Source organism: Calidris pugnax, unplaced genomic scaffold (genome assembly GCF_001431845.1).
Source record: "Calidris pugnax isolate Ruff unplaced genomic scaffold, ASM143184v1 scaffold32, whole genome shotgun sequence".
Lineage (NCBI taxonomy): Eukaryota > Metazoa > Chordata > Aves > Charadriiformes > Scolopacidae > Calidris > Calidris pugnax.
The window spans coordinates 6,913,824-6,934,060 of NW_015090783.1; the positions used below are offsets into that span (position 1 = coordinate 6,913,824).

At 47.0% G+C, this 20,237-nt stretch overlaps 1 protein-coding gene across 13 annotated transcripts in view; it reads left to right on the forward strand.

The window, feature by feature from the left end:
• The window catches only part of FBRSL1 (fibrosin-like 1), a 398,274-nt gene extending 385,897 nt beyond the window's left edge, over nucleotides 1–12,377 (forward strand). For 7 of the 13 annotated variants that reach the window (XM_014964353.1, XM_014964400.1, XM_014964330.1 and 4 more), the window contains 4 exons: nucleotides 4,304–4,387; nucleotides 6,310–6,393; nucleotides 7,388–7,628; nucleotides 9,367–12,377. In XM_014964353.1, coding sequence (XP_014819839.1) covers nucleotides 4,304–4,387; nucleotides 6,310–6,393; nucleotides 7,388–7,628; nucleotides 9,367–10,600 — 1,643 coding nt within the window. In that variant the 3' untranslated portion in view covers nucleotides 10,601–12,377. The remainder of the gene's footprint in view (nucleotides 1–4,303; nucleotides 4,388–6,309; nucleotides 6,394–7,387; nucleotides 7,629–9,366) is intronic. The other 6 variants (XM_014964408.1, XM_014964416.1, XM_014964362.1 and 3 more) reach the window with 2 other exon arrangements.
• Nucleotides 12,378–20,237: the final 7,860 nt, after the last annotated feature.

The window sequence follows — 20,237 nt, forward strand, 5'->3', positions numbered from 1 at the left end:
ATTTTGTCCCAAATGTGACAGAAAAGCAACAGATAAGAATCAAGCTGAAACCTCCGTGAGAACTGTTTCAAATGCAGATGTTGGATAGGCTTCAAGAACTTCACCAGTGGTTCAGTTGTCTTTCTGCCCTTATCTGGGGATGGAAATTCTTAACCATCAAATGCATGTTTCCACCACATCTAATCAGTGCTGAAAAGCTAATCAGCTGTACGTTGTAGGATGCTACCCTGTATTTCGGTCTCTATAAAGCTACTTTCATAGTACAGGGCCAAGATATTTATTGTATCTGCTTTGGCTACGTAAGCACAGCTGATTTACAAATCTCTGACTGTTTTCCTGTGGCAGCTGTTTCCTTATCACTGTCTTCAGTCTGTCCTGTGTTGTCATTACATGAATCTTGTACGGTTACGATTGGGCAGAGTTCACCCTAACGGGCAGAAAAGCAGCAGTGCAGTTGGTACCTTGAGCTTTTTCTCTTGAAGATGTCTTGCTTCTCCGTTCATAAAAGCAAGAGGGGAAGTAGTATGGAATAGATACATTAAAGAAGGCAAATTAATAGAAAACTTTCACTAGAGATAAACAAGCTTACAGCAACTTGTCCATGAGTATATTAATCACAAGAACCATCGCACGGTAAATCTAGGTAAAGAGTGCTATCAGAGTGAACAAACATTGCAGCAGTAATATATAGATGAATAAATCTTTTACTCTGCAATATCCGAGGCATTCTTTTCACCCTATCGAACAAGCGTGCAGTTGATGTGAATCATTGGTTCTGCTGCATTGCCTAGTTACTGCGGGAGACATAAGTTATCTTAGGGCCACCTGTCTTCAGGACGGATGTTCGGCTGCCTGGCAGACGCTATATTTAATAACTACCTGACAGCCTGCAATGCCGCTCCTGGCTTTCTCTGGAGGATTTTTTATTATCAGCCCGTGTAGTTGAGTTTGTAAGCCGTCTCCTTGGAAGAAATCTCCCATCCATTATACACCTTCTGAAATCTTAAAGGATTAGAAAGATGACAGTCTCCATCCGTCTTGAAGCATTGGAGCAGTCAGAATGTTTATAGATAACTCCAGGTCTCGTTGCCGTGGTCTCTCTTAAGTTTCCTCAACTCATTTTCTGGCTGCTTAGGTTTGTGGTGAGGGACACGCAGTGCTGTCTTCCTCTGCAGTTTTATAGTCTGCTCGTGTTCTGGACACATGAGTGTGTTTTACAACAACCATCTGTTGTTGGGCTCTGTCACCAAGGAAGACCAGGAGACCAGGTCAGGGACTGACCAGCACCTCCATTAAAACGCTATTTGGGCTGTGTTTGGCAGGCGGTTTCTCCTGTACATATTAATTTCACAAATTTTGTCCCAAATGTGACAGAAAAGCAACAGATAAGAATCAAGCTGAAACCTCCGTGAGAACTGTTTCAAATGCAGATGTTGGATAGGCTTCAAGAACTTCACCAGTGGTTCAGTTGTCTTTCTGCCCTTATCTGGGGATGGAAATTCTTAACCATCAAATGCATGTTTCCACCACATCTAATCAGTGCTGAAAAGCTAATCAGCTGTACGTTGTAGGATGCTACCCTGTATTTCGGTCTCTATAAAGCTACTTTCATAGTACAGGGCCAAGATATTTATTGTATCTGCTTTGGCTACGTAAGCACAGCTGATTTACAAATCTCTGACTGTTTTCCTGTGGCAGCTGTTTCCTTATCACTGTCTTCAGTCTGTCCTGTGTTGTCATTACATGAATCTTGTACGGTTACGATTGGGCAGAGTTCACCCTAACGGGCAGAAAAGCAGCAGTGCAGTTGGTACCTTGAGCTTTTTCTCTTGAAGATGTCTTGCTTCTCCGTTCATAAAAGCAAGAGGGGAAGTAGTATGGAATAGATACATTAAAGAAGGCAAATTAATAGAAAACTTTCACTAGAGATAAACAAGCTTACAGCAACTTGTCCATGAGTATATTAATCACAAGAACCATCGCACGGTAAATCTAGGTAAAGAGTGCTATCAGAGTGAACAAACATTGCAGCAGTAATATATAGATGAATAAATCTTTTACTCTGCAATATCCGAGGCATTCTTTTCACCCTATCGAACAAGCGTGCAGTTGATGTGAATCATTGGTTCTGCTGCATTGCCTAGTTACTGCGGGAGACATAAGTTATCTTAGGGCCACCTGTCTTCAGGACGGATGTTCGGCTGCCTGGCAGACGCTATATTTAATAACTACCTGACAGCCTGCAATGCCGCTCCTGGCTTTCTCTGGAGGATTTTTTATTATCAGCCCGTGTAGTTGAGTTTGTAAGCCGTCTCCTTGGAAGAAATCTCCCATCCATTATACACCTTCTGAAATCTTAAAGGATTAGAAAGATGACAGTCTCCATCCGTCTTGAAGCATTGGAGCAGTCAGAATGTTTATAGATAACTCCAGGTCTCGTTGCCGTGGTCTCTCTTAAGTTTCCTCAACTCATTTTCTGGCTGCTTAGGTTTGTGGTGAGGGACACGCAGTGCTGTCTTCCTCTGCAGTTTTATAGTCTGCTCGTGTTCTGGACACATGAGTGTGTTTTACAACAACCATCTGTTGTTGGGCTCTGTCACCAAGGAAGACCAGGAGACCAGGTCAGGGACTGACCAGCACCTCCATTAAAACGCTATTTGGGCTGTGTTTGGCAGGCGGTTTCTCCTGTACATATTAATTTCTTTCCTCCATTTCCCCTCACTTTTGCTGTGACGTTCCATAGAGTTATCAGCACTGATACATGGTGGAAACATGCATTTGATGGGGCTTGGAGATGATGGGCAGGAACGTACCAGAGCAGGTCTGCCACTGGTGGGAATCATTCATATGGGCCACAGATGAGGCAGAATTCTTTGTGGTAAAGGTGACAGGAGAACTGGAGTGCCTGGTGGGAGGAGAAGGATCGTAATCCTCTTTTCTGTAATAGAAAATGATCACTTGAGAAAGCAATGACTGGGTCAGTGAGCTGTTAGTGGAGAGCCCATGTTCGTGTCCAGTGTGGCTGCTGACATTTGCTAGAGTTGACCTGTTACTCTTCTCAGTATTAAGGGAAGTTAACTTTGTACCAACAAAATACACAAGACGAGAGCACTGAAAAGCTTTATTTAGGTGTTGATCTATATTTTGCACATGACTTAACACGTCCTCAGGAAAGTGCTGCTTCTGTCATTGCGTGGAATTACTAGTTTCTAACAAAATGAGACAGTTAATGCACAGGTATGGCAGGTCTTGCTTTTCTGTAAGGGAGGTGGAAATTGTGTTTGCATCCAGGCAGCGTCTGAAAGTTCTGACAGTTGCTAATTCTGCTTTGTCTGCAGTAGTGGAGGTACTGGCAGGGAGGAGGCCCCAAAAGGACATTCACAGTCTAAGCAGTTGGAGAGGGCTGCTCTTGTCAGTGTCATACTGGAGCCATTTTGTCACACGCATCCGAAGCATAAATATTCAAAAGCTGATTTCAGGTGCATCCTGAAAGTCATCTATACTTATCTTAGGGGGAGAAAGCCAGGCCCATGAGATTGCCCAAATGTGCAGGATACATAGGAGTTAATGTTCCTCCAAAACCCATACATCCCAGTGGCAGGTGACCCCAGTGCTTTTCCTGCTGCAGTTGGAAGCGTGTTCAGGTTCACACACATCTGCCTGTGAAGGAGGCAAATCTCTTATTTTCTGCTCTGAAAGGAGAACAAAATTTTCTGCATGAACTTGGTCCACCTTGAATGGCTTGTTTCAGCCCATTCTTGCCCCTTGCCTCAACCCAGTGTAATCCAGCACGCTCAGCAGTGGTGTTCCTTTCCCACAAGGCAGCCTGGCACCTTGGCAATGAGCAGTGTCTAGGAGAGGGGAAAAATACCGCGAGGGGAGCCTGTGGATGGAGAGACAGATGTGAGAGCGTAGATGGAGCTCTCATGGGAGAGGCATAATTGATGTTCCCTTCGTGCCTGTCATTAACTGGTGTTTCGTGTAGACTCTAATCAGTCACTTCCAAGCACCTTCTGTCTGGGCCCATAACCTGGGCTGACCCTTTTTAATGTAAACACAGAGTAATGACTGAAAATGGCAGAGAAAGAGATTCACTTCCTCATTACTACAGGTGAGCAGCAACGCTGAGCACGAGGTCTCCTCCTGCCTCCTAGTGCTGGGCTGGTGTTTGGGGTCTTCCCCTGCCTTTGCTGTGTTTAAAGCTGGCCTGGGCCTCTGCATCTGGTTCTTGGATGTGATGGCCATCTCTGTGTGTGCAAGCAGTCACTTGCCGCTGAACTAAAAGGGGACCTTGTTCTCACAGGTGCGACACATCCAGCCACCACCCCGTTTGGTCCGTCACCTCACCACAGCAGTTTCCTGCCTACTAACCACTTGGCAGGTAAGTGTAAGTAAACCCTGCCTTCACCTTTCTACCTCTGACCCGTTCCTGGCTCTCTGGTGTGGTCCTGCCTTGAGGCGCCGTAGCGCAGGGGGAGGGAGAGGCTTAGACTGTCCGAGGAACCAGGAGCTGGGCAGCTTCCCACTCATGCCAGCTTCCCAGCACATCCCCTCTGCTCTCCTCCAAAGGAGAGGGGCAGGATTAGCAGACCCTCTCCTGTGAGAGAAGAGGGCACTGCAGAGCAGGCAAGTCTGTCACTGCTGGGATGCTGCACAGGAGCTGAAATGTGACCTGTAGAGCCCTTCTGTGCTGCTGAATGTGCCCAAGGAAATGGGGGAAATTTATGCAAAGGTACCTCAAACAAGTCACAGCTTAAAATGGGTTCCTCCCGTATCATTGCCCACCTATGAAAGTTCTTGGCTAGGTTCTTTAATAAAGTTTAGCACACAGTTCCTGGCAGATAGTGTTCTGCACGTTTTGCCAGCCTTTGAATTTCCTAATTGGCAGTAAGTAGAGCCTGATTTTCTCAAATTTCCTCATTTTAGAAGCTCACAAGCAGCTCATTGCCAATTAAAGTTCAAGCTCTGTTGATTAATGTTTTAGTAACACTCATCCAATCAGTAAATGTGGCGTGCCACATGACCTAGTAGACTTTTTTCTGTTACAAATACACAGATTCCTGAACATTCTGTCAGAATTAACTGTATCTCAACAGAGTCACGCAACTACTTTATATCAAAGGGGAAGGGCAAGAACAGCTATTTAAAAATAAGTAAATAAGCAAATAGCTGTTTGCTTAAAGATCCAAGCTATTTGCCTTGATACTTTAAAGATAAGGATATCCGTGAGGAAGTGGAGAGCAACACACCTCCTGTAACATGGCAAGTTAAAGATTTTAAAAGGACAGTCAAAAAGCCAGTGGGCAGAAGGAGGAGTTGTTTGGAGATAGTCAGTAGAAAAGAAAACAGCTACACTGGTACTATTTAATCCATAGCCTTTTTGGAGTGCAGTCAGGCTATATCCACTCAGAGAGGAACCTCTTCTGATGATGGGTGCCTTTAGTGGGAGAAAAAAAAAAGACAGGACATTTATAAAGACAAGTGTCAGTAACGAAACACTCAGATACTGGACTAGGAAAGGCAAGATTCATCTTTTGCCTGAAAGGATACAAACCTCCCATCCCTTTGTTATAGTAGGAGAGGAATCTCTTCTGATGATGGGTGCCTTAGTGGGAGAAAAAAAAAAGGCAGGACATTTATAAAGACAAGTGTCAGTAACGAAACAGTCAGATACTGGACTAGGAAAGGCAAGATTCATCTTTTGCCTCAAAGGATGCAAACCTCCCATCCCTTTGTTGTAGTAGCTCCTAATACTACACTGTCATTTCCACCACCACTGAGATCAAGGAAGCTATTACGGGAGAGGATTTGGCACAAACAGGCCAAAGTTAGTTGGTATAGGGATGGATGTCCGTAGCAATTAGATTAGGACTGTCTCTAGGCACTATTACAAAGAGGATAGAAAGTTGTGTAGAAATGATGCATCCCCTCAATATGCTGACCCAGGAGCCTGCTGAGGTTCTTCTTTCAAGGCAATTGCAATGCTTCTGCTATTAGCACTGATAAGGAAGGAGAGTTACAGCTCAGCAGCAGCCACCCTAATTTCAGCTATTAGACCTTAATTTCTAGCTCCCCTCTGACTGGCATACAAAAGTTTATTACAGCACCTGTTTGCAGAGTGAGCACTGAATCCCTTCTCCATTTTAACATGATGGGAATTTTCTGTGCAAAGAACCTTGCAATGAGAAGGATCAGCTTAAAGTCTGCCCTAATCCTACTTGGATTCAGACCGTTAAGAAGGGGAGGGGTGCGTTTCATTCTCCAACATTCTTGGCTAAATGCCTGCTAAATCCCTGTTTGCCTTTCCAGATCCATTTAGCAGGTCAAGCACCTTCAGCGGCCTTGGGAACTTAGGCAGCAATGCCTTTGGAGGATTAGGCAGTCATGCTCTGAGTAAGTACTGGCTGGGTTACTGCAGACAAACATCCCTTCCAGAAAAGCCACATGCTAATATTTACAGCAGCTGGTGGTAGTTTTTAAAGAAGTTTCATTCCTAACCTCCATTCTCCTATCTGAAAACACTGCACCTAAGATTTCCAGGTCTCTGCGGTGGGAGCTTTTCTGCATGTCACAGACACTGCTAGCTGGGCTCTGTGTCTCCTCGCTGCTGAGGGTTGGTACCTTGTGTGCCCCTGAAGGTGCTAGAGCTGCCGGACCCCACTGAGCTCTGGGACCCTATGGGCATCTAAAGTACCACCCTTCAATGGTGAAGATGCATGGTGGAACAGCTAGTGAGACTTCTCTGAATTCAGCGCGTAGACTTCCTCTGTAACTGTTGGCTGAAGTTTGAATTACCTGTTTAAAATTATTTTACTTCAAAAACATGTTACCTGTAGGCAAGACATGCTTGAGAGCCACACATAGAGCATGCTTTTGCATCTCATGGTGCAACAGGAATCAGCTGAAGATTGGTGGAGGAAAATCAAGTGACTGTTCTGAAAAGCCTACAGCCAAGCTCTGTTTTTATACACACACATACATACCACCAAATAGTCTGGTTTCTTTAACAAAAAAGCCCTTGAATCCTCAGCTGCAGGCAGCTGATTGCTTGTAACTACCCCCAGATTAAAGTTTCTGCCAGAGAGAGGAGCTGAGGAAAAACATTTTTTTGTGCTGGAACCCTTGCTGGGGTGGGGGGAGAAGAGGAACTGGGCATTTTCAGTCATCGCTGAGTTATTCAAACATTTAGTTAAAGTTTCTTCCACCAATAGCCTTAAAAGAGCTGGTGGATCTTACACCCAGTGTTGGAGGTATCTGTGTCCACCTAGCTCCACATCAAAAAGTCTTGAAAGGACAGTTCTGGTTGTGATTAGCATTGTGAAAAATGTATGTGTACTTTCTTGGTTTGAACTATTTTTAACTCTTCCTCCCCCTGCCATTATTCTAGCTCACAACAACATTTTTACTCACAAAGATGGCCCAAACCTGCAGAATTTCAATAATCCCCACGAGCCATGGAATAGACTCCATCGGACGCCGCCGTCCTTCCCAACGCCTCCACAGTGGCCCAAGCCCAGCGACTCTGAGCGAAGCTCCTCGGTGACGAACCATGACAGAGACAGAGAGCGGGAGCGAGAGCCCGAGAAGAGGGATCTTTCTCTGAGTAAAGATGACAGAGACAAAGAGAGGTAAGCAGGCTATATTTTTTCTCATTTTTCAAATTATAAAATAATCTTCAGAGTAAAACGTTGCTTGCCTTTGAAGCAGCCGATAGGCCTCTCCCTCAGATAAGCACAAGTACCAGCAACACAAGAAAAACCTCCCTCTTTGCCTTTTAGGATTTGTCCTCTGTGGAAATATGGCACGCCAGTCCCTGCTGGTGGGTTAACAAAAAGCACCAGGCTGAGGAAAGGAGCGTGTCACTGAGTTTTCAGGGTATACTCTGCTGTTTTCAGTGCAACTGCTTTAGGATTGCTGTATACTCTGAAATCATGAAGGCAGCATTGTGATGGGTCCTTTGGAGGCAGTCGTGTTTCTCATTAATGTACAGATATGCTGATGAATTCAAATGTTAGCTGGACATTAACGAGATAAAAATGCAAATGCTTGTATCTGGAGCAGTGTGCATGAATCCATTAGCAAAACTGATTTTAAAAAATTGCATTGTAGACAAACCCTTATTAACAATGACAGGACTGTATCACCTGGGCTATAGATACTTCATTAGCTTCCAGTTATATGATTTTGAAGCTGTAAAGCCCTTTATATTTCAGAGCCCGGCTGCCTCCAACAGGCTGCTGCTTTGTAGGCAGTAACAGCCTGCAAGTCTTAGATGTGTGTGTTAGGCCAGTGACAGGGGGTTCATAGTTTGCCTGGAGTGCTTTTAACAAGATCTGCAGGCAGTGCCTGTGAACAGGATTATGTGGAAGCAATAGGCTGAAAATCATCTTGCTTTAAATGTTAAATTTTCTGACACCCTTGCATGGGTAGGCATTCAGCTAAGAAGCGCCCTTCTTGGCTTTAGTGTAATTCATTTGCAAACCAAGGTTACTTTACTCTCAAGAGTGTTCACACAGGGTTAACATCTCTATTACGCTTCTCTTAATTCAGCTTAAGCTTTCCCCAGCACCCCTGTTTGGACGTGGTTTTGATAACCCACGTCCTTGACCAGTGATCAGAACTACTGCAGAGGAAGAAATCTGGGTTAGCAAATGTAATCATAAGGGATAAATACTTACAGAACTCCCCAAAACACCTCCAGCTTTCACCACTCAGGCCTTCCAGCTCTTGAAAGCAAACCCAGCATAAAACTTAGTCGTCAGTGAGCCTCTCGGCTGCAGAATGCAGTTCTCTCAATCACACCAGCCCACTTTGCATTTAAAGTGTCTCATTCAGAGCAAAGTGCTTTTAAAAGGTGAGTTTTATTTATTCCCCTCTTAAAGAGGTGGGAGTAACTGCCACTAATTGGCTTGCTCAAAAATAGGGGTGCAGTTAGAAATGTAAACCCTCATACCTCTCCTTGTAAACCATGGATATTGCCATCAAACCCCTTGTTCCTCATAGCAGGTCCTCTTGAAACAGAGGTCGATTACTCAGTTTCATGGCCTGTTCAAGGATTTTTTCCTTAAGCACCTACATTACCTGCCAAATCTGCCAACAGCAATAGCTCTCCTGCAGCTCCATAGGAAAATAAGCATCATGTTATGGCTGCTTCCAGCCAACGTTTTTTTCCCCTGTAGTGTGTAAAGGCAGGTAGTGCCTATCTCTTGGTGTAGCTTCACAGCTACAGCTGGTGCTAGCAGAGCTCGTCAGTTCGCTCACTGAGCGATCTGGAGTTGGACAACTAGAGACAGCACTGTGCGTGTCCAACGTCGCGTGTATGTGTGCTCACACGAGACCAAGGATGTGTGTTCTCTCTTCTTACAGAGACCTCATGGATAAAAACAGACATTCAAACAGATCCTCGCCAGCATCGGCTCCAGTGACACATCAGATAAGCAATCTCATCCGCAGCAACAGCCAAACCTCCAGTGATCCCATCAGGCAGGTTAGCCTCGGTGAGAGGGAGAGGTCCAAAGAACCCGAGCGAGAGCACCCTGACCGGCTGAGAGAGCCGCCCATAGCAGAACACAAGATTAAAGAGAGCCGTTCCCCGGTGAAGGAAACTCCAAGCCATGATAAGAGACCCTCTGAGGACAACACAAAGCCAGTAATCGAGTCTGTATCCCCATACAGCAAACCTGCACTAAGTGAGAGCTTGAAGCTTACCAATTTAATGAGCAAGGACATGGAGAGAAAGACAGAGCTTCCCAGCGACCTCCAGAAGATTAAGAATGACATAAAAGTCAAAGAGGAGAGGAAGGAAGACAGTGATGTGCTGGTGGTCGGGTCTGAGCCTTCACAGCACTCCCGATCAGTGGAGCATCCCCCACCACCTACTTTGCATGGATTATCATTGCCTCACTCGATGGCCGCCTCTATGCCCATCTCCATGGGCAGCGTGCACCAGATGAACAACATGAATGTTCTGGACCGCAGCAGAATGATGACCCCGCTCATAGGCATGAATCCTTTATCAGGAAGAGAGAGGCTGCCACATCCCGGATTTTCTTGGGACCCGATGAGGGACCCGTTGCGAGATGCCTACCGGAGCTTAGACCTGCACCGTCGAATGGACTTCCAGCTCCGGACGGATCCTATCCATAGGTTCCCCACCACCTCTGGATTTTATGACCACGAGCGTTCTTATAGAGACAGGGAGCCACACGACTATAACCATGAGAACCTTCTTGAAGCCCGCCGAGAGCAGGAGCGGTTGCGGCAAGTGGAGGAAAGAGAGCGCTTGCACTTACGGGAAGAACTTGAGCGTGCCAGAATGCACCACTTGCACTCGTCCCCCATCGAAAGTCACCTGGCACACGTGCCATCCTTCATGCCTCATTTAAGCGGGATGCATTACCCCAGACTGAGTCCATCCACTGCCATGCACAACGGGATCTTAAATAGGAACCCACCAACCGCAGCGCTGAGCGCCCCACCGCCGCTGGTCCCAGCGAGCAGCACCCGACCTGCCTCCCCACGCAGGACTACTCCACTCACAAACTCAGAGTCCAGGGACTATTCCCCCTCTAGGAACCCCAAAGAAGTAGAGGCACGATAGTCCCCAACATTGAATTTTAAACTCGCCTGTATATAAAACAACCAACAACAACAACAAAAAAAAACCAACAAACAAACAGAAAAAAAACAAAAAACAAAAAACAAACCTTTTACAAAATGCACTGCTGTAAACTTTTTTTTTTTTTAATGTAAAATTTGTAGAAGTTAAGCACATTTCCATAAATAACGGGGTCGGGGATGCAGACTTTCCAACAAGAAGGTTGCTGAGAATGGGAATTTAATATATAGGTATTGATTTTTGGTTTTGTTTTTTGTTTCTGTGCTAAAAAAAAAAAAAATGAGTTAAGAATATCAAGTTTGTACATTTTTTCCCAAATGTGAGAAACATTTTTAATGGATTTGTATTTTTTTTAATTTTGTGCTCTTTATTCACTTAAAAAGAAGAAATTTTGCTTTTGTTTTTAGTTAAATTTGCATTTTAAAGGCCTCAGATCCTTAAGAAAAAATACCCAGGGTTTCTTAAAAGTATTATTTATGGAAATACTGTAGTTTTACAGTCCACTGTGAGGTTCCCTTCTGAGGCCAATTGATCACTTACCTTGGTACTTTGGAACCGAAGTTACAGATATATATTAAAATATTAATAATAATAATAATGTACAAAACTGTTTGTTTTTTGCCTTATTATATTATGCAGAAATTTAAGAGGAATTTTTTTTGACTTCTTGTTTTAAACAAAAAAAAAACAAAGAAAACAAACTGTAAATATTCTGTTAATATAAATGTACACCAATATTAAATTCTTAACATAGGTAGACTTTATAAAAATGGTTTCTAGAACCACTCTGGTTATTTGTTAACATGGTTACAACTCATACTCTTGTCACAGTCAGAAATTCACACTCAGAAAGCTAAGTACGGCATATATACTTCAACTATGCAAGAACTTGGAGGCAGGTCTTAGTGGATGTTGGGGGGAGGAAGGTTTAAAAAATAAAAAAAAAAACAACCCAAAAACAACCAACTCGCAACTCTGGAGACAGAATGGAAATGGCATGTGAACAGGAAGAAGGATGCTTGTGTTTAACAAAAAAAAAAAAAAAGAGAGACTGAGTTTTTTTGTACAAACACAAGGGACAGTTCGTCAAGGAAAGAGAGAGACACACGCTCCTGGAAGGGAATTTTGGTTTCCTACTTTTCAAGCTGGCAAAAGCAGATGGAACTGGCACAGTACCATGCGGCAGACCCTTTCCTTATTTTTTTTTTCCTTTTTTTTTTCTCTTTTTTTGTGTTGTGGGCAGGATCGCTGGCAAGCAAGGACAATTTTCCGTGGACCCCTTGTGCTAATTGTGCAGTGTTCTTATTGGAATCTGTATACAAGACAAAGTAGAATTTTAGGAGTGCAAAAAAAAAGTCTAATGGTTGATTAAAAAAAAAAAAAAGAAATTCTGATATATTATCTATAGTACATGAAGACCATAAGCAAATGTTTGTTTCAGTGTGGTTCTGCCTTGAACTGCTTTTTGGCATGATTTATTTTTTATTTCCGATTTTACTTTTCATCCATATGTAAATTTTGCCATGTTTTACTTGCTGTACCATCCCCCCTCCCTTATTTTATTTTTCAGTGTCCATGTTTTATATATCCTGGGCTTTTTCTCTCTAGTTAATTCAGCCATCCGCTACTATTTTCTTGGCTCTGTAACTCTTGTTTCCCCCCCCTCCCCATCCTCCCCCCTGCACCCCCTGTAATTTTAAACATTCAGTTTCCTTGTAGATCAATGAAGATAAATACAACATTGATTTTGGATGAAAAAGGCAGTTGAGTGTTTGTGTGTCGTAGCCCGTGCTGGCGGCCCGGAGGCTCAGGGCTTATTGACGGGGCTCTGGCCGGGAGGAGGACGAGGAGGAGGTGGTAGATGGTGAAGGCTCGGTGCTGGGAGAGGGGTGTTACTTGGTTTGTGACTCTTTCCCCGCAGAAGGACCCATCAGGTGCATCGGAGGCAAGAGCCACGGGGGCCATGGACAGGGGAGGAGAGGGGGGTCCCCGGCTCGGATTTTGGATGAAAAAGGCAGTTGAGTGTTTGTGTGTCGTAGCCCGTGCTGGCGGCCCGGAGGCTCAGGGCTTATTGACGGGGCTCTGGCTGGGAGGAGGACGAGGAGGAGGTGGTAGATGGTGAAGGCTCGGTGCTGGGAGAGGGGTGTTACTTGGTTTGTGACTCTTTCTCTGCAGAAGGACCCATCGGGTGCATCGGAGGCAAGAGCCACGGGGGCCATGGACAGGGGAGGAGAGGGGGGTCCCGGCTCTGCAGCAGCTCTCCCACCCCTCTGCACCCCCAGCCTCATCCCACAGCCTGTGGCCGGGGAAGGAGGATGGGGAAGGAAGCAGAGCCTCTGTGCAACGCCGGGTTTGAAGGGACGCCTCAAGCCCTCTTCTCCACGTGCCTTTTCCTTTGCTTCCCCAGCTTCTCCCGTAGGCTGAGCAGACATCTGCAGGGGGATGGGAAACTGCTCCAGGCCCCTTCGCTCTCGGTAACTGATTTAACAGTGGGCGACTGTTCTTTAACAGCATGTTACAGCTTCTGTTTTTAAGTTTGCGTCTGACTAAATTACCAAGCATAAAAAAATAAAATGAAATAAAATAGCAGGGTCCTTAATCTGATGAAAGGAGGCTTAAGACAAAATAGGCATTAAAAATCGGCACCTGCTCTCCCAGCTGAAATCGGAGGAACATGTAACACATGGTGGAAGTGAAAAGTGTGTTGGGCTCAGCATAAAGATGCTGGTACTTCTGGCTCAGGGGGTTGTCGGTCTCTCCCGGTGCCACCGTCCAACGTAGCATCTGGCTTTACGCCACCGCTAGCACAGACCTGACTAAATGAACCTCCCTCCCCTCTGCTCCACAGACTCCGCAGCTGCATCTTCCCGACGCGGAGAACTGCGGGCGAGGGGGGTTTTAGGGTATGCTCCAAAGATGTACAAAAATGGACCGTACCCTTTGGAAGCGTTTGGTCCATGTACAATTTAAAAAGTGAGCATTAAATCAATGCTATGCTCCCCTGGCATTCCTGAAGGATTGCTTATTGCAGCCGCTTCGGTGCCAGAAGAATTCATCACGGCTGATGCTGTGGAAGTCTGAATATTAAAAGAAAATCAGCGGTTTGCCATTTACTGTGTGGGGAGGCATTGCTCTTACGCTTTCAGAGGATGACCCATCCATAATGCTGCACTACAGTGGGATTCCTGCGGAATTGCGCAGTGCCGAGAATCAGCCTTCTCACAAAATGGTTCATCGTGATTAATGGTATTATTACCTAAACAGAGAAACTAATTAATTCAGCCTTATTCCTTTAAGCCACCCCAGCTGAGCCGCCTTCTGCTAAAAAGAACTGGTACAGAAGGACTTCCTGGGTTTTATGCATTTCTACCACTCTTGAGCTTTCCTTTTATGCAGTTTTTACCATTTTTATTCTCTTTTTGGCCATCTCCCTGCGACTTCCCTCAGTCACCCACAAAGGGTGGGATTTCACAGACAAGTGACGGTGGGTGGGAGGAAGAGGATGGGAGGTGTGAGGTTCATCACTTGCCTCGGGCAGCCTGTTTGTACAAAGGTGCTCAGGAAAGCGTGAGGGGGGGGACCAGCTCTCGCACTTGCGGTACCTTTTGTCTGAAACCTGATGCCAAGCTCAACCACGGCTCGGTGGAAGGACATTTGGTGTGTACCCTCTTCAGCTGACACGGGCCAGTCGTGGCCTGGGCAATGAAACAGATAAATAACCAAGAGAGTGAGGGGTGCAGGAAGAAGCCCATCTGTAAAGCAGCGATGAATCATCAGATTACTTGTCAAAAATACTAACTTTTTTAACAAGATCTAGTGCTTCCCTAAAAAAGCAAACCTGCATCGCCCGTCGCTGCACCCTGGGCTTCCAGCGCCGGGGTCTCTCCCTGCACACCCCTGACAGAGCTTCCCCACTGCTGCTTGCTGTCCCTCTGCTCAAGCACTTTGCTTGGGGAAGTGTCTGGGCAAAGAAATAAAGAGAAATAAGTCTTTGGCAAACAGATTTAGCATTTTTGTTCACATCCCAGGGAGCCGGTAGCCCAGGGCCCAGGTGCTCTGGGGAGGGTGCCGCAGGTTGTGGGCATCCGGGGGACCCCACTCAATCTGTCCACCCACCACCAGCAGGACAGCATCCCCCTGCTGAGGCCACGGCTCCTTCAGACCACCGAGATAGGGATTTTTGTCAGGAAAATGCATTTCCCAGTAGCACGCTGTATTATGTGAGAGGGAATAGAAAGCAGGGAGCGGGGGAGGGCTGCAACAGGCCTAAATTACAGGCTACCATTTCTGATCATAATGAGGAAAAAGAAAAATCAAATGGTGTTTTGAAGTTTAACTTGGAAAATATTTTTTCAAGGCCTTTGCAGGGGGTGTGTGTGAAGGGAAGGGGTCGTCGCCTCTCGCCCCAGCCCCTGCTGCTGCCGCACAGCTGGAGCTCTCCCCCGCCAGCGGCTGGGACCTCCTTGCAGGTGTCCCCACAGCAATTTCTTTGTCTTCGCACAAAAAACCTTCTGCTCCATTAAGCTCCCCTAATTGCTGCATTTATCATCAGCCATTTTCTGCTTGTTCTCCTCCTCATTCAGCGAGGATGTGTCAAAATAGAGATATCCCCGGCCTGGCCCTCCCGCGGAGGACGCTGCTCGCTGGCACCGGCAGCTCCATCGGCCGCTCAGCAGAAGGTGCCTCATCACTGTCTTGACAGTGGCTTGTGTGTCACACAGATCACAGCGCCGGGCCGTGCTGGCCGGGTGTCAGGCCCTTTGCGCTCAGCCTTGATAAATAGCAGAAAAGAGAAAAATAAAGGGCTTGTGTTTTGACTCAAACCTCAACCAGCTTCATCTTCCCCCTCCTGATAGGAATTCAGGCAGCAAACCACAGCTGCCTGCAGTGGGGTGAAGCCCTTCATTGCCCCCCAGAACAGTGTGAATCGCAGAATCACAGAATAGCCTAGGTTGGAAGGGACCTTCAAGATCATCGAGTTCAATCATCAGCCTAACACTGACAAGCCCACCACGAAACCATGTCCCTCAGCACCACGTCTACCCGTCTTTTAAATACCTCCAGGGATGGCTATTTCACCACTTCTGGGGCAGCCTGTTCCAATGTTTGATCACCCTTTCAGTGCAGAATTTTCTCCTAATATCCAATCTAAACCTCCCCTGGTACAATTTGAGGCCATTTCTTCTTATCCTATCACCTGTTCCTTGAGAGAAGAGACTGACACCCCCTCCAGCTACAACCTCCTTGGGGAGTGAAGGGTCTCCAGAGGAGACTGGGGCCCAGCTCACACCAGTCACACACTGCATGTCCTTGCCAGGAGCAAGAACACAGCTGCAGCTCAGCCAGTTTCTGCTGCTGGTTTGCAGGAGCGCTGTCGCAGTGTAAGAAGTCATAATTAACTCTTCCGCGGAGTTTGCTCACCATTTTATCAGACCACTTTTGTTAATAAATACTATTATTTCAGGAAAAGGAAAACACAGTTAGACACCAAAGGAAGTGACCAGCTTTTCCTAAATGCTCCGCTCCCCGCCGCAGCCTCTCCTCCTCCCCAGCCGGTGCCCAGCCACGCTCCCCAGCAGCGGCGGGATCGCTCAGAGGAAATTGCAAAACAGGAGAACTCTCTGCAAATCCAAAATCCAAGGTGCCGGCCAGTGAGAAACGCAGTGGTGGGGAACCAGTTTGGGGAAGCTGTTAGGTTTCACTATTCAAAAATCTCTTGAGTGTTTTATTATAGCACTCCAGAAAAATTTGACTCAAAAAACCCTAAGACAAGTGATTTTTGAGAAAAAGGCAGTTTGTTGAAATAAGAAAGGAATGAATAATTTTAACTTGAGCGGGAATAAGCCCAGCTGAGCACCACACCAGAGTCCTGTGCTGGGTAAGACCAAATCTCAGGGGGTTGGGATCCCTTCCACATTGGCTTAATGGTACCAGGAGAGTGGAGATGCTGGAAATTTTTTTAAATTGTACCATAAGGCAAATTGTACCATAAGGCAAAAATCCTCTTCTGTCCCATGTCCCTCTATGGCTCAGAAAGTCCTTTCATCCAGGTCAATGGCTTCTAAACAGAAATGCAGGAACCACCATCACCTGTAAAATCCTTCCTGGGGCTTGCTGAATTACTGTCACAGACCCGGGGCCAAGGCAATGCTTTGGCAGGAGGATGAAAGGATTTAAGAGTGTCTCCTTAATGGCTTGTTGAATGAAAAAGCTGGAAGAAAACCGACCTAAAGCATTTTAGGTTCCCTTCTGGAATCTATATTATTCTTTGCATTTCACCAATATGAGCTGCAAGCTGAAAACCTCCTGCCTGCTTTTAAGGATGCATTCAGTCCCTTGTGTGTAGATTCCCAGAAAACCCATTAGGATGCAGGCAGCCATACCTTCCCTGTCAGCCGACAAAGGACGAGCAGAAAGAGAGACAATAAGTGAGCAAATCTCCTGCCATATCTCAGTAACAAATAGCAATACACGCCACCATCAAGGCCACTGTGAAGATCAGCTGCCTTTCCACCAGCCTGATAATGTCGATGGGGACTTGGTCACAGGCACTGAGAGCTTCCACTCCTACCGCGGAGCGAGCAAAGGAAAAGGGAGGAATTTCATGGGGCATTTTTCAAAACTAAAATGGCTCAGGATTTTTGGTTTGTTAATGGATGTCTAAGAAACTACAGCATGTGAAAAATGTCTGACAAAGGAACCTCATCTGATTGGTGGACTGGACAGGGAGTGATAGTACCATAAAATATATTGTTATGGCTCCCATTTCAAAAAACACACCTCTACTCTCAGCACGTATGACTGTTAGCCCTGAAAAGGCTAAAAGCCGTGCACTGCTGTCATGTGGCTGCACGGGCTCACCATGTGTTTGCAGCTGAGAAAGCAGGGACTGAAAGCAGTCCAGCTATTCAAGGAATGAATTCAGCCCGTGGAGATGGCTCTGGAGGTCACGCATGGCCCCATTAGCCTTTCCAGGAGCTCTGCATTTTCTGCCGTGTCCTATGGAGTTCCACTGATCAAACCCTGCAGAATATAAAGGGTGAGCCTCAGGCAGGACCTGGTCAGACAGTCTCTGGCCAACAAGTCGGTCACTGGGCTGCCAGTGGCACATGCCCAGGCCATGGCAGAGCAACAGGAGGAACCAGACCCCCTCCCACCTTGGTCTGCAAAATCCACGCTGACCTATTTGGAACATTACTGACAGATCCTGTAGCAAAGACACTGTAGGGTTTTTCTGCACCCTGCCTCCAGTGTGTTCACTGGATGACTTCACGCAACCAGACATGGCCAAAAATATGCCTCTGTGAACTAATGAATTGGTTTAATTGTCTGCCAAACCTGCGAGCAGCCAAAAGTAACAAATTAAAGTTTACAATCCTGTGGTCTCATTTACAAGGGGATAATACAGCAACTGTTTATTTTGTGAGATGTTGGAGTGAGTCGGGAGAAAATTACAGCCCCTATATAATATTAATAATAATCATCGTCATAAAAATACTTTTAATAGGAAACACCGATGGTTGTTTTGCTCCATTAACTTGCACTATTGTTTCAGCCCGTCTGGCTGCCGACTCAGCAGGGCAGGGGGTGTTGATTCCCCGGAGGCAAAACTGGCTTCACAGCCACAACAGCTTCACGCTGTGGCGCGAGAGTTTAATAATCACCATGGCTGTAGCATGGCAGCATCCGTGGGAGGAGCTGCGGGGCCAGATGATGCTTCATGGGGCCATGGAGAGCACCCCAGGGGAGGAAGGAGACGCTGCCTGGAAGCTGCTGGGAGACTTTATGGCCGATGTCCCCAGCCTGTCCCCCCGGGGCTGGAGAGGGAGGTGGGAGCAGCAGCTCTGCAGTTTTCAGAAGCCTGCAAGCTGCACCCCGAGTGAAGTCAGCGCGGTGCCCAGGGACCATTGTGCAGCATCAGCCCGGCCTGAGCCACCACCCGCCCTGCTCCTGAGGAGGAGGATGAGCCCAGCAGGCCCAGGGCTGCTGCTCCAGTGTGTGCCCCAGCAAGACCCTGCTGACAACTCGTGTCAGCTCAGGGCTCCATTCCTCTGACCTGCCTGGACGGTGTCCCTGTGCTGTGACACTGCCCGGGCGGGAGCAGGCGCCTCGCGGGCTGGGGAGGGTTGGACGCCCCGTGCCACGGGTGCTGGCACGGGCTCACACGCCACCAGCCAGTGACCAAGCCAAGCGGGTGGTGGCAACCGTGCCAAGCACGGGTAATTTCAGGCTTTCAGCCTATTTCAAGCCGCCACATCAAAGCCCTGGCTACATCCTCCCTCGTGCAGGGCTGCCCAGTGCTGAGGCTCCCCCAGGCTCCAACACCTCATTCCCTCCAGCCACGGGCTCCAGAGAGGTGGGGGCTTGTGAGAGGGGCTTTGGGATGGGGAAAGGTCCTAAATATGGGAAAACTGCAGTAACTGACTCTTTTTTCCTGTAAAATAGCTGAGGCCCATAGGAAGCTCGGCAGCTGGGCGAACGGCTGTGTTGCTAAAGGCAGCTGAACGGGAATGCGAGAGGGGGGAAAAATAAATAAATACGTCCGTACATCCCCATGAAATGAATCCCTCCCCATTCAGCCATTTCCCTTTATTTCTTCCTTTTAGAAGCAAGGTTATCGGGTCTAACATCACATCCAAACATTTCAGCACCAGCATTATACGGGATGCTCCAAGGTCAGTGCCTGCAGCTGTAAACTCATTAGTCTTGTCTTTTGTGAGAGAAGAAAGCCTCTTCATTCCTCTCTCGCCCCCTTCCCCCCTAATTAAAATTAAAGTATTTCCTGGCCAAAAGTCATTTCTGCATTCATTCATCTCAATTCTTTTCTGTTTGGATAAACCACCCTCTGGTACTCCGAGGGTGTTATGTATACAAACTATAAACTCTTAATGGTCCTGCAGTGTGTTATGGCTGGCCTAAAGAGCTAAAGCAGGCTCTGAAAAAAGTGGTTCTTGGCAACGCCGTGTATGGAGTTCAGGCTCATCAGTCATATGCAATTAGAGATTAAAAGTGCTTGATGGACTATAGGGGAGACCAGCACGGAGGGAGATTAGGAATGTAGGAGAGAAAAGGCAAACAAAAGCTTTTATCTCTGCACAGCAGTTGCTACTACAAAAGCAGTGGTGAGAGGACAGGCCTCCTTTTTCCCAGGCGCCCGCAGCCTTTCCGGGCCGGAGGGCCAGGGAGTGCTGGTCGCTGTGCCCCTTCTCCATCCTGGCGACCACCCACGTCTCGAGCAGGGCGATGCGAGGCCTCGGGGACCCCTACGGCCGGTGGCTGCTGCTCGGGGAGGGCTCAGGATGGCTGGGCATGGGACGGGGCTCCCTCTGCAGCACAGGCTTTTGGGGTCCTGTCTCCCTGCGCAGGGAGGTGGTGCCTGCAAACCCCCCCCAGCTTCTGGCAAGGGCTAATCTGCCCAAAATGGAGGCACCTGGGGGGCATCAGGAGCCTATAAAGAGGAGGGCAGGGAATAATGCCTCTTTTCTCCGGAGTAAAGGAGTGTTTCCTAGTTGGGGTCCTGCTGCTTTGAAGCAGAGGAGGTTGGTTGGCATGTAAATGCTTTAGAAAGGTTTGCGGCCATTTATTCCCTCTATGTTGCTGATGTGTGGGCCTGCTCCAC